At 45.4% G+C, this 15532-nt stretch overlaps 1 protein-coding gene across 1 annotated transcript; it reads right to left on the bottom strand.

Annotated features, from left to right (window-relative positions):
• Positions 1-5637: 5637 nt before the first annotated feature.
• LOC309792526 (UPF0728 protein C10orf53 homolog) lies at positions 5638-14900 on the bottom strand (the record flags this gene model as incomplete). The annotated part of the gene is given in 5 exon segments (XM_082602204.1): positions 5638-5670; positions 5675-5700; positions 6353-6472; positions 14804-14867; positions 14871-14900. Coding segments are annotated over 5 exon segments (273 nt in total).
• Positions 14901-15532: the final 632 nt, after the last annotated feature.

The following is a 15532-nucleotide window of genomic DNA, read 5'->3' as shown; positions in this document are numbered from 1 at the left end:
TGTGCCGCCACCACTGAGCCTGCACTCTAGATCCTACGAGCCACAGCTACTGAGCCCTCGTGCCACAACTACTGAAGCCCGTGCGCCTAGAGCCTGTGCTCCACAACAAGAGAAGTCACCGCAATGAGAAGCACGCACACCACAACGAAGAGTAACCCCTGCTCTCTGCAGCTACAGAAAGCCTGTGCGCAGCAACAAAGACCTAACACAGCCATAAATAAATAAATAAATAAATTAAAAAGAAAAACAAAAAAAGAATCCACAGAAGGTGTCTGCAGGTCAAACATGGCCTAACTCTGTTACATTCTCAGGGACATGTGCTTCCCTCTCCATCCCCCTTTTCCCTGCTCAAGAATCAGCACCTACTTTGTCAAGTAAGAACACTTGCATTGTTTTTTATCCAAAGTTAAAAATCTAATCATGTAAGTGTGTGTTTTTATTAAACAGATATATATAGAAAGGCAAATAATTTTTATATGCCTAAACCAAAGGCTGCCTGGCTCTTCTTAGCTCATGAGTACAAGTGAAAGATTAGTAACAGAAGTCCAAGTCTGTACAGTAGTGTCCTCCCGTGTGGCTGAGGACAAGTCCACACTCTCTTTGTCTGGACAGGAGGGTGGAGGGGAACCTCGTTGTCTCCCACCTTCTCCGGGCCTTCCCTTAGGGTGGCTTTCCTCCATATTGCCTGGAGTCACCTCTAGCAGGTTCCGGGCCCACTGCCTTCCAAAGCCTCTGCTGCTGCTGTGCCCATCTTGGGGGCCTGCTTCCTTCCCCCTTGCTCTTCTCTCCAGCCCAAGAGTAGACACAGACCGGGAAGGATAGATCCCTTCCTTAAGTCCCCACATCACAGCTCAGAAGTCCAGAGCTTGCTGGAGGCTCTGGGAGAGTTGGTCACACTCATGGGGTACCAGCCACAGGATACTTTCTGGCCTAACCTCCAACCTACCTCCACGCTGCGGAGACCAGCTTCTCTCATGCTCCAGGACAATGTCCAAGCCCTCTTAGGCTCCTTGGAATCCAGGCCCAAGAACACGAGGCCCAGAGGGAAGGAGCATCCCAGCTCACCTATCTGGGGATAGCCTGCCCTGCCCAGGATGACATAGGGAGGGCAACTCCATTCCATTCACAGGGGAATCCCACCCTTCCTACAGGGATGTGCTCTTGCCCTAACTCCACCGTTAAGACCACTCTTCTCAGAGTGCTGAGGGCTTATGTGGATGGAAATCGCTGAAGCACATGATAAAATGCAGATCCCTGGGTTCCATTGCTGACTCAGAGCTTGGGAATGGAGCCCAGAAACTGCCAAACAGAGATCACAATATCAGTGTATCCCTGGAGTCAGAAGTCTTTGGTCTTAAATATTATATATTTAGGGTGTCAGTAATGCAGGCTAGCCTGAGCTTCCCCAACCTGTTATTCCTGCATGAAGAGGGGGTTGACACTTACCATTCTTCGGGGTCTCAGCTCTTGACCTCTTCTAAACAGCCGCTCAAACAGGAACACACACTTTCAAAAAGGTCTGTAACCATGCAAGCAAGTGTAGTCCAACACCTCGCTTAGAGAAGGAACATTTGCCATCAGGAGACACGACTTGGGGGGTGCAGTTCTACCTACAACTGGGCCCCCTCGTACCTGATCACAGGGAACAGTAAGGAGTTTTAGGGGCCCAGCTTCTCAAATGTCTTCATTTCAGAGATCAGTAAACAGAGTGTTTGCTTTTCATTTGCATAACCAAATGGTTTCACTAGAACAGAGTAGTGGACACACACCACCATCGTAGACAGGAGGGCTATGGGCCTCATGGGAAGGGTGACCTTGTGATTTACAGGGACAATTACATCCAGACCAAAGGAGTAAACTGAAGGGGTCCCAGGTGAACAGGAACAGATGGTCATCCTGCTAATGGGCCGGGTGCAGTGGGTTTTGTTTTGTGCTTGGCACTCTGTTTTTCCAAAAATTGAGCCAACACTTTAAAACCAAGAATTTCAAATAAAAATCCAGATTTCTGGCTCTTCTGCAAAAATTGAGGAGATTGGTATCACCAGGCCCGCCTCCTGCCCAGCAGCAGTGTTGCTCCCGTGAAGCGTGGGCGCCTGCTCCGCAAGGCCAGCATAGCTCTCTCCCCGTGGTGTCCCCCGGAGGCCAGGGCCAGGGGCGGTCACTGTGCTCTTTGTCCTGCTGTTTCCTTTTACCAGCTTAGTGCCACTTAGCCTGCTCCATTCCAACTCTGTGGCCTCACAGAGGGTGACCTCTGGCCCCCATGGAGGAGAACTCGGGTCTCCACCCCAGTCTCAGAGCATCAGCTCACAGACAGGACTGGAACCCCTGATCACACTACTGTACAAGTAACCACAAATAGACACTTTCCCATGAACTGTTTGAGCAGCTTGGGAAGAAAATTTCTCTGTGCCTTATGCTAGCGACCTGGGGTAGCATTTTCTCGTTTTTCACCTGGATCTGGCCAACTGCATGTTTCTTCTGGAAACTTGGCACTCACAGGGTGTACACATGTTGTCCCTTGAGTTGTTCTCCCCCATGGTGCCCACAAAGCGCACAATCTGGGGGTGAATATTTGACGCGGGGGGATTTGAGTGTCAAATCCCAGTATATTTGCTTTTGAGCGTGTTCAGAGTCCTTTGGGGTCCTCCCCATCCTTTCACTGCTCAAATATCCCAGGAGCTTACCTTGGAAACTGATTTTTGACGCAGTTCTCTTACATATGGCCCTGTCACAAGTTTTGTTTGTCAAGGTTTTGAAGGGTGAACTCACCAAGAGAGCAAGTACAGCCAGCAAGGCCCCAGGCAGCAAGCCCAAGGTGACCCCTAAAAATCTCCATTCTTTAAAAAATTTTTAAACTAGATGAAAAAAGCTTCCAAATTTTGTCAAAAAACTAAGATACAGCTATGCTTCTAATTTTATTCTGAGAAGACACTTTCTTTACACATTCCAATAGGGAAGAAATTGATTTGACGTCTTACAAAACTTAGATGTGATTTAATTAAGTGGACTTTAAAAGCATTAAAAGGCATCCAAATGCCTAGTTTGTTGAAGCATGGAGTACTTTTGCCTTCAGTTGGGAGCAAGCCATGTTTCCTGTGTCTCTGCAGGGAGATATCTTTTTAAGAAGACGTAAGACAGAGGGAGGCAGAGGAGAAGGATGAGGGCACATTTCTGTAGACCAAAAAATGATTACATTTCCAAAGACAAAGCTCTTCTTAATCAATGACAGAGAACAGCTAGGTTACATAGACAGATGACCTCTATGCCGAATTCTTGATTTTGTTTTAAATGTTTATTTGAAAAATACCCCCCTCCCGGACACACACACACACACACACACTCTCTCTCTCTCTCTCTCTCTCTCTCTCTCTCTCTCTCACACACACACACTCATATGCAAAGTAAAAATCAATTCCACCATTGAGAACATTTACAAAAAGGAAGAAATGATAGTCCTGCAGGCCTCCTCCCTCCACTCACCCCACCCACCCCTCCAAGCCTACCGCCCAGAGGTAACCCTGGGGCTTTTTCCAGTAGTGCTGATTCATACATCATTTCATTCTGATCTAACTTGGAGCACAGCGCCCTGGGCACAGGATCTCCCAGAAGCTTTCGGCACTTGATTTTTTCTTAGAACTGTGTGCAACCTCCCCTTACCAGCCCTTCTGCTCTGGCCATGGGGGAAAGGAGAGCAGGTTGGGTGTATGGGGGCGCTGCTCTGAGACAAAATACAGGCCAGGGTGGAGGGTGTGTCAGAGGAGGGCAAAGTGGCTGCAGGGTGGACCCTTTGTACCGGTTAACATTGGGGGTCCTGGAGCCTGAGGAGCTGAAGGTACCGCACCAAATGCAGATGGGAAAGCCTGCAATTTTATATCCCAGCAGAAAAGCTTTTGGCAATGAAAATAGGAAGCACCATTCAAGCAGGAAGAAATTTCCCTGGTTCAAGATAGAATGCTTAGACAGTCAGCAAATGTCTTGGTCACATGGGAAGAGGTTCAACATAAAAGGTTAAGTTAAAAAAAAAGATACGTAGTTGGATACATACAGCATGATCCCAAATTGGTGAAATCCATTTCTATGTATGTCTAGCTCTTAATGAACATTCAGATATAAATGGAAGAGACCCCAACTGAAATAAACCAAAATGTTATCAAATTTATACTTTATCTTTACCTGCATTTTTTCATTTTACTGTAATGAAAATATACTTCTTCTGTAGTGAAATGTTTATATGAAAACAAATAATAACTTAAACTGATCTTTGAGAAAAAGGGACTAAATCCAGGGTTACTAAAGACGTGTGAAAACCGACACCAGACACCGGGAAGAAGACTTGTTTTTAGCCTCAGGTTCTCAGCAAAGGTGATTAAATATTTCCAGCATCCTAAGTGATTCGTAATCTCTGAATGAAATCTGATAAAGTGGAACTTGGGCTGAAAATGAAAATTCTATCCCCTATTTCATCACGTGAGTGAAAGAACTTGGCCAAGTGGTTTCATGGAGTACCAGATGCCTTTGCAGTTCTGGGGCGCAGGGGGGTTTGAGGTTCCCTGGAGCAATGGGAAGGATGGCTCCCCAGGTGCAGTGAGGCTGCAGGGAGCAGGGTGGTCCCGCATCCCTGCGGGCTGTGCACCCAGAGCCAGCCGCTGCCTGTCACAGGCCCTGAAAGCCCTTCTCTTTCAACACGGCGCCCGGAGTCTTCTGTGAAGGAATCCAGCTTTCTTCTGTGATGCCTTCTTACCATGACGTCACGGTTAACATCATTAGATCAATATCTGCATTTCTCCCCTCTCCTTTACTCTACAGCTAAGGATGCATGCTACAGTTTGGTGCAAAGATCCTGAAAATAAAATGAACGTCATTTTGACGTGGCTGAGGTTGACACTGACCACAGCTAAAACCCTTCTTTAACTCCGCTGGCTGTGTTTTCCTCCAAGTGAGACAGGGAGCCACTTTCCCTTTCTGTCCCGGCCTCTTTCGGGCCCTCTTCAGACCAGCCTGTTGGATTGGCTAATGCAAAAGAAGGCAGATCATTTTCTTGTGATCTGGAATATAAATAAAGATTTATGTGAAAGAAAATAAATGAAGATATGTCGTTAGGTAATTATATATTACAATGTTATATATTATTCTATTGGGAGCAAGAAGTAAACCTGTAGGAATAGGCAAATTTCCAAATACTGACATTAACTTCTGGTTCAGATGTTCAAAGCCCACTATTCTCCCTCCCACCATCCCCCTCCCGCCTTATCCTTAATTCTACCTCTTCCTAGCTCTTCACTGCTATAGAGTGGAATCTCTGATGCTTCTGGCAACTTTGCGTTATTAGCAAGGGATGGCGCTTTGTTATTAGATTGCATTTTATTTCCTTCAGCTCAATGTGTACCTGATATTGGAGGGCTCTCCCTAGGGGTTGAGATTGAGAGATGCTGCAAATGGTGTCGTTTTATTACTTTGCGGGCCCCGTTTCCTTGCAGCGAGGTGAGAAACCTGGCTGTGCAGGCTGAAGGACAGGGGGTGTTGCCTTGCCTGAGCCCAGCATCCATGGCCTGGAATGGCCGCTTTTGCTTGTAACTGCAGAATGGCAGGAGGCACCTGCTCTTCTGCTGACTTCCGATGCCTGTTCCAATGAAGAGATCAGTAGGCATTTAGTACAGCTCTCCTGGCCTCTGCACAGTGGGTCTAGTTTACCATCGCCTCCTAGGGAAATAGATATAATTTTCTTTTAGCCAGCTTTATATACAATGTCGTGTCATATAAGACAAACATACGGCTTCCACTAGGAGAGCATTTCCAAAGGTCCCAGCCTTTATAGAGTATTAGTGGATTGGGAAAGCTTTTACTTTGAGCAGAGTGAGGCATGCATGATGCCAGCCTGCTGAGCCAGAAGCTCTCTGAGGCAAAGAAATCCATAGAACATAGATGATGATGCCATACACTGCCGACATATTAACTCTGATTGTCTTAGCTAGCCTAGATAGAATAATCAAACAGAGCAAAAACCATTTTCAAGGTAAATAATAATAAAACACACATTATTAAAATGAAAAACAACAAAACAACCTATTCTCCCTAAATTCGCACAGTCCCATTTGACGTCTAGAGCTAAAACTTCATTTTCTTTCCATCCCTCTTCTGTTTCCAGTGTTCTGGGAAGAAGCCCAGAGCATCAAGCACTTTACTGTGTATGGTTTAGGATGCGCTCATTCGTGTGCCACAGAGCATGAGGCTTTGAGTAAGAATTTAAAACTCAGAAAGAAACCCAATTTGAATATGGGCAGGACACATCGACCACTTCAACTAGAAATGGAAGTGCCCCAGAGAAGGCAAAATGCTGGTGGGAAGGGCTTACCATACTCCAAGTCTTTGATGTTGCAGTGGAAGACAACTTCTCCATTCACCACGAGTTCCACCACATTCCAGTCTTCTATCTTCTCTAGGATGGCCTGGTGTCCATCTTTAGCCAACACAGCTGGAAAAGATGGGGAAGTGTGTGGGTGCCATGGGAACAGATGAACCTGATATGCAGGTGTCTTCATGGATGGCAGCGACTGGTCTGCTCTCCAGTCGTTCATGGCTGTAACTCAACATCCCTGGTGGGTGCCCACCTGGTACTGGCCCCGATGTGCCCTCCCCTTTGCTGGGAAGCACAGCCAGAGACCTGAAAAATTTTCGTTTTGGTTGTGATTTGCCCCAGAGCCATATGATCAGTGAAAATATGAGCTTTCTCTAGGAAGAGTTTTTGAGCCTTCCTTAGCGAGGTGATGCTCAGTGTTGGAGGGGATATACAGAATTAGGTAAAGTCTTACCCTGATGATGGGACTATAAATTGGTCACCTTTCTGGAGGGCAGTTTGGAAGTACATACCAAAAGCCTCAAATGCCTCACAAAAATTAGAATTAAAAAAAATTCTAATCTCTGGCCCAGGAAACTGCACTTATAAGAAAGCTCCCTAAGGAAAAAATCAGAAATACAGACTTTTGCAACAAGGCAGACTTTTGCAACAAGATATTCCTTTCTGTACTATTATAATAGCAAAACACTGTGAATAACTTACATGCCCAATAATAAGAAGATGGTCAAGTAAATGGTGGCAAATGCATATGATGAGATTTTATTTGGACATTTCAAAAATGTTTATAAATTTTTAATAGCAAGAAAAATATTTGTAATATAAGCAAAAAATCAGGGTACAGGTATAATATATATTAAAATATGTATTCAGGGACTTCCCTGGTGGTCCAGTGGTTAAGAATCCACCTGCCAATTCAGGGGACACGGGTTTGATCCCTGGTCTGGGAAGATCTCACATGCCGCGGCGGAGCAACTAAGCCCGTGCGCCACAACTACCAAAGCCAGTGCGCTCTAGAGCCCACGTGCCACAACTACTGAGCTTGTGCTCCTAGAGCCCGTGCTCCACCACAAGAGAAGCCACTGCAATGAGAAGCACGTGCACCTCAATGAAGAGTAGCCCCTGCTCAATGCAGCTAGAGAAAGCCCGCACACAGCAGTGAAGATGCAGCACAGCCTAAATCAATAAATCAATAAATAAAAATATGTATTCTGTGCAATTAATGTGTATATATTAGGAAAAAAGAAAATATCCAGTGAGTATCTCTCTGTGGTGAGATTATGAGAAACTTAAAAAAATTCTTTTAGCATATTCTAGATTTTCTATAAAAATCAGGAAAAAAATTTTTTTAAAGCTAATGGACTAAATTTTTACTCTCCCCTTTGGAATCTGCATTTTGGTTATTACTTACATTCAACAGCTCCTTTCCTAAAGATCAGCTATGGGAAAATTGTTAGATTTATTCTCTTTTGTGGAAATGCAAGGGTATATGGGTTTAGGAGAAATGATGTACATGGAACAGCCTGGAGCTCTGTTTTCTCCAACACATTTCTCCCCACGTTTCCTGATATATTCACCCTATAACCTCAGTGTTAGAGTTGGTTCACTAAATCACCACCTTTGGCAGTCTTCATTCGTTGGTGAGAATTGTGGTTAGAATGGAAAGAGAAATCAGATGGTGGGCATGTTTTTTAAAGTCTTAGCATTTCAATCAGTCCTATGTGGAGAAAAGCAAACAGCTATGTCAGTTAATTGCATTTAATTACAGAGACAATTGCTGTTTCAAAATGTTGCCGTGTCCACTTCTTCATCTTTCAATCAGTTCAAGAACATCCAGCCCCAACTGTGAACATCTTAATTGCGTGATTTTAATTTCACTTCTGGAAAGGAACTTCAAAAAGCAGCTCTGCGAGGATCTCCATTAACAAGATAGTGCTCCTTGGGCACCCAGTGGTGGCCCTAATTGTCCTTGTGACTCACTGCTAACACCTCTCTCTACAGAGCACCGGCATCTTTTTCTTTGGCATATTTATGTTATTGTATCCTATTTAAGTGTCTTGTTCTTAAACATCTTTAGAGGAAGGCACTCAGTTTGGACCAGTGACTTGTTTAAATGAAGCAGTCCACCCAGTTTGGAATGGTCAGTGAATCGTCCAGGGAGGCATGAAGGCAAGCTTGTGGTCAGAGATTTCTGGGGATCAGATACTCCCCCAGCAGCGCCCCCTCTGGAGAGGGGAGTTATAGCCAGAGAGGGAAAAGCTGCAAGCTGGTAGGTTGGAGGCAATTTGGCATCCATGACCTTGGCTTTGCATTGTCTGAAGACGCTCCTGGGACATGTACTTCAATTTGATTGGGAGAAATCAGGAACAAAACAGCTTCTCCATGCCCACCTTACACCCCACCTCTGGGGGCAAGGTGCTACCTCTATTCTGATAGCACACAATACCAGCTCTCTAAATCCTGGGGGTTCTGGAGAGAAGGGGTGCAGGTTCCACCTGGGGCCGGTCCCTGTGACCACAGTGTAAGGGAGGGGGGGCTCTGTAGAAGGAGACCCGGGAAGGTGTGTACCCCACAGCCTGCTATGGCCCTTTCCCTGCAGAGCACATCTCACCAAGCCTCATGTAACATCTACGTTTGGGGTTTGTTTTATGAGAACAGCAGCACTCTTTTGTGGCAAGGTTTACCTAAGAAATAGGGTTTAATCCACCGAATAACCCACCCTATGGAGGTGGTGGCAGTGCCCAAAATGGGAATATGCCTCAACCTCTGAGCAAATGAAGTCCCACAGGAAGAAATCCTCCTCAACAGAGCATGTCAGTCCTCACTGTGCCTTACAAAGCCCCGTGTCTCCTTCACTGACCACAGTCCGTCCTCCCCCCACCCCCACCCCGGGCCTGGTGTTAATACAGCTTGTTGAATAAACAAGCTCCTAGTGGCACTGGGCACCTCCAATGACTCTTTTGGACCCCGAGTGACGTAAATCTGAGTCTTATTAAAGCGATAAGCCACCTCTGAGTCTACTTCATCTACTCATCCTCAGGATGCCTGTCCCCTTCTCACCACTCCAGGATGTGTTGAGCCCAGCTGTAGGGCGGCCAGTGCAGGCTTAAGGGATCAAACTCGGAGAAGCACCAGAATTCCTGCAGCTCATCCAAATGCCACCTCTCTACATGTAGGACCCTTTTTTTTCCTATGAGCTGCTATAGGTTGTCTATTCAAAGAAAGGTCAGATAAATATACTCCACGAAACAAAGTCTTTGCAAAGGCAGTGGCTAAACTCCAGCATAAATCAACCAGAATCTGTAAGGCCACCCGCAGAAAGCCTGACTCTTTGAAGTGGCATCTCATTCTTCAAGGGGGATCTGGGTGAACTGGAGGGATATGGAAAAGCCTCCCTCTTCTCAGTACTGGTGGAATTGTGTGCCACCTGCAAATGATTTACATGTTCCTGGTTAGGAAGTCAAGGCAAACAGACAGGCATCTCCCCCTCCTCTGCTCAGCACAGGTGCAAAGCCAATGACTATTAACGTGTGTAGCTAATGCATAGCTAGGGACAGGAGGATGGTACACAGAGCAACTTAGCTAAATAAGGATGGATTCTATGCTTATGAGTCTTTTCCTTTTTAGCAGGTCATTTGGCAGACTTAAGTACAGCAGGCAAGGCACAACCATGGCGAGGGAAATTAACACTTCTTGTTAAGCCTTAGTTAGTTTAATTTCATCAGTATTGAGGCCATAGTCAGGATATTTTTGCTAAGCTATTATAATTCATGGGTAATAAAGAAAGAAATAAGCTTTTCAGATTGCTTAAGGCATGGTAAGTTCAGGAGAGATCAGGCATATTTCCAAAGCCAGCAGGGTTTCGGGAAATGATAAAGGGCTATGATTTTTAAAGAAATGCACAGACCTCAGAGGCAGATTTTACAAATGAGAGCCTGCAAATGCACCACTCTGTGCTTGGTGTGATGTTAGTTGGGTCTAAAATGATGGGGGGAGTGTTGAACAGAGAAAGGGGAGCAGATGCTCCCTGCTTTGCTTCTGTTAACACCCCGGCATTTGTCACCAGCCCTCAGTAAATGTTGGCTGCCAGTATTATATGAACTACCATTCAGGGATATACAAAGCTAACTTTAAAAATCAACCACCTGCTGATACCTTGCAATACTCAAGTCTCCTTCAACCATAAAAATTCTCCCCTTGATCCTCTTAAAATACGCCTTCCCCTCCTCTACTGTGGGAAGAGCTGCCTGAGCTCTTTATTTCCTCATCTCTACCACTCCTTTACCTCCTGCAGTTGGAGCCTCTGCCCACCTTCTCCTGAACTTGCATCCTCAGAGTTGAAGACCCGTTAGCACATTCAGTGGCTCACCCAGTTCTCCCCCACCCTTCCAGCAGATTCATGCTCTGACCCATCTCCTTTCTTGCTTCTTAAAACACTTGTGCTGGTAAAAACATATTTTAAACTCTAAAACTTTATCAGATTATAAATGTAATGCAGACTGATGAGTTCTTAAAAACCTTAAAAATTACAGAAAAGTAAAGGACACAGATTTAAAAATCACCTATAATTCTTCCCCTCCCCCTCCTTTTGTCTTTTTCAGTGGAAGTGAGCTCATAGTGTATATAAAATTCAGGAATATGCTTTATTCCTTTAACACAATGGTTGTGGCAATCCAGCCCCATCGGTACACACAGATCTGCTGTGTTGCGTTTCATGTGACAGGTGTACTGCAGTGTATCCAGTCATTCCTTTTTCCGGTTGTTTCCAATTTTTCAAGATGACCAAGGAATGCAGAAAATCTTCATGGGCATGTTTCCATGTACATGTGCGAGTTTTTTTATATTTATGAAACTGAGAAATGGAGTAGCTGGATTCTACAGCATACAGGTAAATTTTAAGACACTGCCAGGTTGCCCCCCAAAGTTACTGTGCCAACTTCCCCTCCCATCAGAGGTCTTTGGGAGCACTCTCTATGTCATTCATCAGCCACGGATTTATCTTTTTCTAGAGATAACTCCTGCTAACAGTTTGGTGCCTATTAGCTATTTTCTTCTTGAAATCCTCATCTCACTTGCCTTCTGTACCTCCAGGTTCTCTCTTACCATTGCAGCCCTCAGAGGGACCACTGCCCATGTCCTGTGGTCTGCCTGGTTCTGACTTTCCTTGCTTCTTCCACAGTCTCACCTTCTGTGGTTCCAGCGTTCACTCCATGCAGGTTCATTTTAACTAGTATTTATCAGTCCTTCAGATATGCCAGGCACAGTTCCAGACTCTGGGACACAGCAGAGAACAGAACAGACAAGAATCCCTGAGCCCCTGAAGCATTCATCCCAGTAGGAGAGAAGGATAACAAGAGAAATAGGTGAAATATATGTTATGTTGGGTACTAATGAGTGCTAGGAAGAAATAAAAGAGGAGGGAAGGGAGATAAGGAAGAGGGAGGCTGAGGGAAGTGTCGACATTGTCAGTGGAGATGCTCAAGGAAGACCTGTCTGTGAAGGTGACTTTTGAGAAAGACCTAAAGGCTGAGAGAGTAAAGAGAAAAGACCAGGGACTTCCCTGGTGGCGCAGTGGTTAAGAATCCACCTGCCAATGCAGGGGACATGGGTTCGAGCCCTGGTCCGAGAGGGTAAGTAGCAACAGGGGGAAATGAGGTCAGGGAAGTCATCAGGAGCCTGGCAGGCCACTGTAGGAGCAACCAGAATGTTCTCGGAGGCAAGGGCCATGCTCTGACTCAGGTTTAATGGCATCACCTGGCTTTGAGAACATACTGCAGGGGACAAGGTGGTCGCAGGGGGCTCAGTGAGGAGGCCAGGGTGGTGATCCAGGCAAGAGATGACTGACGGTGGCTTGGACAAAGAGGCCGAGGGTGGTGGCAGGGAGGTTAAGGCGTGGTTGAATTCTGTCGGGATACTTTGAAGATAGAGCCAACGGAATGTGCTCCTAGACTAGATGGGGAATGTGAGGGAAAGAGAGGAGAGAAAGATGCCTGAGAGGTTTTTGGCTTGAGTAAGTGAAAGAATGGCGCTGCTATGAACCGAGATGGAAAAAATGCAGGAGGGACTGGTGAGTATTAGGAGTTTGGTTTAGGTATTTTGGATATATTAGTCCGAGATGCCTATTAAGCATCCCAATGACAATGAGAGGTCTTGACTGCAAATATATGATTTGCAAATCTTTTCTCCCATTCTATAGATTGTCTTTTCACTTTCTTAGTAGTGTCCTTCGATGCACAAAAGTTTTTAACTGTAATGAATTTCAGTTGTTCTGTTTTTTGTTTTGTTGCCTATGTTTTTGGTGTTCAAGACATACTTGCCAAGTCTAAGGTCATTCAGAATTGCCCCTGTTTCCTTCTAAGAGCTTTTTAGTTTCTAAATTTAGACCTCTGATCAATTTCGAGTTAGTTTTTATATATGGTATAAGGGTCTAACTTCATTCAAAAGATATTCACGTAGATATCCACTTTCCCCAGTACAAATTGTTAAAGAGAATGTTCTTTACGCATTGAATAGTCCTGACTCTCACGACAAAAGTCAATTGACTATAAAGGTGATGGTTTACTTCTAGACTCTCGATTCTATTCCATTGGTCTATATACTTATCCTTATGACAGTACCACACTATTTTGATTACTGTAACTTTGAGCAAGTTATGAAATCAGCAAGTGTGATACCTCCAACTTTGTTCTTTCTTGAGATTGTTTGGGCTAGTCTCAGTCCCTTGAAATTACCTATGAATTTTAGGATGAGTTTTTCCATTTCTGCAAAAACACCACCATTGAGATTTTGATAGGAATTGCATTGAATCTGTATACTGCTTTGGGAAGTATTGTCATCTTAACAATATTAAGTCTTTCAATCCATGCACATGGTATATTTTTCCATTTATTTAGGTTTTCTTTGAGTTCTTTTAGCAATTTTTGTAGTTTTCAGTGTATAAGGTTTGCACCTCCTTGGTTAGATCTGTTCATATGTGTTTTGTTCTTTTAGATGCTATTGTAAATGGAATTGTTAATTTCCTTTTGAGATGGTTTACTGTTAGTTACAGAATTACAATTGATTTTTGTGTGTTGATATTTTTAAATTAATTAATTACTTTTGGGCTGCATTGGGTCCTTGTTGCTGCACGTGGGCTTTAGTTGCGGCGAGCCGGGGCTACTCTTTGTTGTGGAGCACGGGCTCTAGGCACGCAGGCTCAGTAGTTGTCGTGCACGGGCTTAGTTGCTCCGTGGCATGTGGAATCTTCCCGGACCAGGGCTCAAACCTGTGTCCCCTGCATTGGCAGGCGGATTCTTAACCACTGCACCACCAGGGAAGTCCTGTGTGTTGATTTTGTATAGTTAAACTGTGCTGATTTTTTTATTAGTTCAAACAGTGTTTTTGTGAACTCTAGGGTTTTCTAGCCAGACACTGACTGGATCTGGAGCACAGCCCCCTGAACCTCGCCTCCCATCTCCATCCTCTTAGGGAGTACTGTTACTTTTACTTTAATCCATCACCCCTTTAAGGCTGTCCTGGTCCAAGATACTATCATCTCTCCCCTGGACCACCACAACAGTCCCTTGTCTCCCTGCTTCCATTCTTGGCCCCCTCTAATCTGTTCTACTCAAAGCAGCCACAGTTTCATTCCCCTGCCTAAAACTACACAGCCCTGCAGGATCTGGCCCCTGTCCACCTCTCTAGCCTCATCTTCCCATCAGTTCAACAAATACATAGGTCATTTGTTCATGCTTCCAGCATTTGCAGATATTAGTCCCCCTACCCGGAATGCTCTTTCTTCCTTTACCTGGTTAGCTTCTCCTCATTCTTTAAAGCTCAACTCAGATGTAATTCAGGCAAGTAAACCCTTCCAGATCTCTGTCCTCTCCCCTCCAATTATGGCCAGTGGCAGGTCCCACTATGATTACGCTCCTGTGTCAGAGCCTTGGCACAGCTGTCAGTTAGCAGTCAACAATGCCGCAGTCACTTCAAGGACACGTATCATGTTCATCAGTGTGTCCCCAGTACCTGGAAGAGTGTCCAACACATATTACTTGCTCAGTGAAGGTTTGTTGTGGGAATGGATGATCAAGGGACAGACTCTCTGCCATTTTTCAGCCACGTACCTTGGAAAAGTCACTTAATATTCCTGCTTCTCAGTTTCCCAATGTGTAAAGCAGGGTATGTAATATTTTCTATCCAGGTAATTTGCATTTACTACCCAGAACCCAGTGGACTCACAGTGTATGTTTCTTCCTGCTCTAATATTGAGGCAACAGAAGCCAGAGGAAGATGCTAAAACATCCTGCAGCTGTGGGGCTTAGGGCCGACTTTCCAGAGGAAGTAGCAATTGGTCTAGGTCTGAGGAATGAAGGAAGTCTAGGCAGAGGGCACAGCCTGCACAGATGCTCAGAGGCTGGGGTGCACCTGGGCGCACTCAGCTGGGTGGCCCTTTGGCGCTCAGCTGCCTACCTAGCAGGCCCTCCAAGCGGTAGGTGCGGTGCTCCACTGACAGGCCAACTGAGCTGTATGGCCCCTAGGGCATGATGACCGACGCGTTCCTGGGCATGGCCAGGCCTCCTGCTGGGGCTACGGGGCAATACACACTGCTAGGCAACTGCTTTTCAGGCCCTTGGAAATGGGCGTAGTCGTGCGTGGGTGGGCGGGGCCATGGAGGGTGGGCATGGAGCTCGAAGATCCCCTGCACCCCAAGTCCTCTGCCAAGTGCCTGGCGTAGGGACTGGGGGTGAGGAGTCTCCCTTCTTGAATGCCTGCACGAACTACTGTGTGCCCGCCTCTGGGGTGCAAAAAGGCCACTTGCTCTCGTAAGTGGCGCAGCCCGGTAAACACAGAATTTCAACTTGGTATGGCAAGTGTTAATGATAAATAACAACAATAGCCAGCGTTTACAGCTAGTTACAGAAAGTATGTGTCAGGCGACAAGCTAAGCACCTTCCATGTTATCTCGTTTAATCATTTTACCGTTTCTATGAAATAGGTTGTAATTTGTATTTACAAAACTGAGTGTCAGAGGTGCCAAGTAACCTTCCCAGGCAAGTCAGGCATGTAGCATGGATTGGAAACCTTTGTAAGGTATGCATAGATGTCTTTTTATTTATCTTGCCTGGGATTTGTTGGGACTCTTAAAACTTTGAATTTAAATCCTTCACCTGTTTTCGGAAAATTTTGAGCCATTATCTC

The sequence above is a fragment of the Mesoplodon mirus genome, assembly GCF_964341445.2.
Source record: "Mesoplodon mirus genome assembly, chromosome: 2".
NCBI lineage: Eukaryota > Metazoa > Chordata > Mammalia > Artiodactyla > Ziphiidae > Mesoplodon > Mesoplodon mirus.
This window is presented reverse-complemented; position numbering and strand designations above follow the sequence as displayed.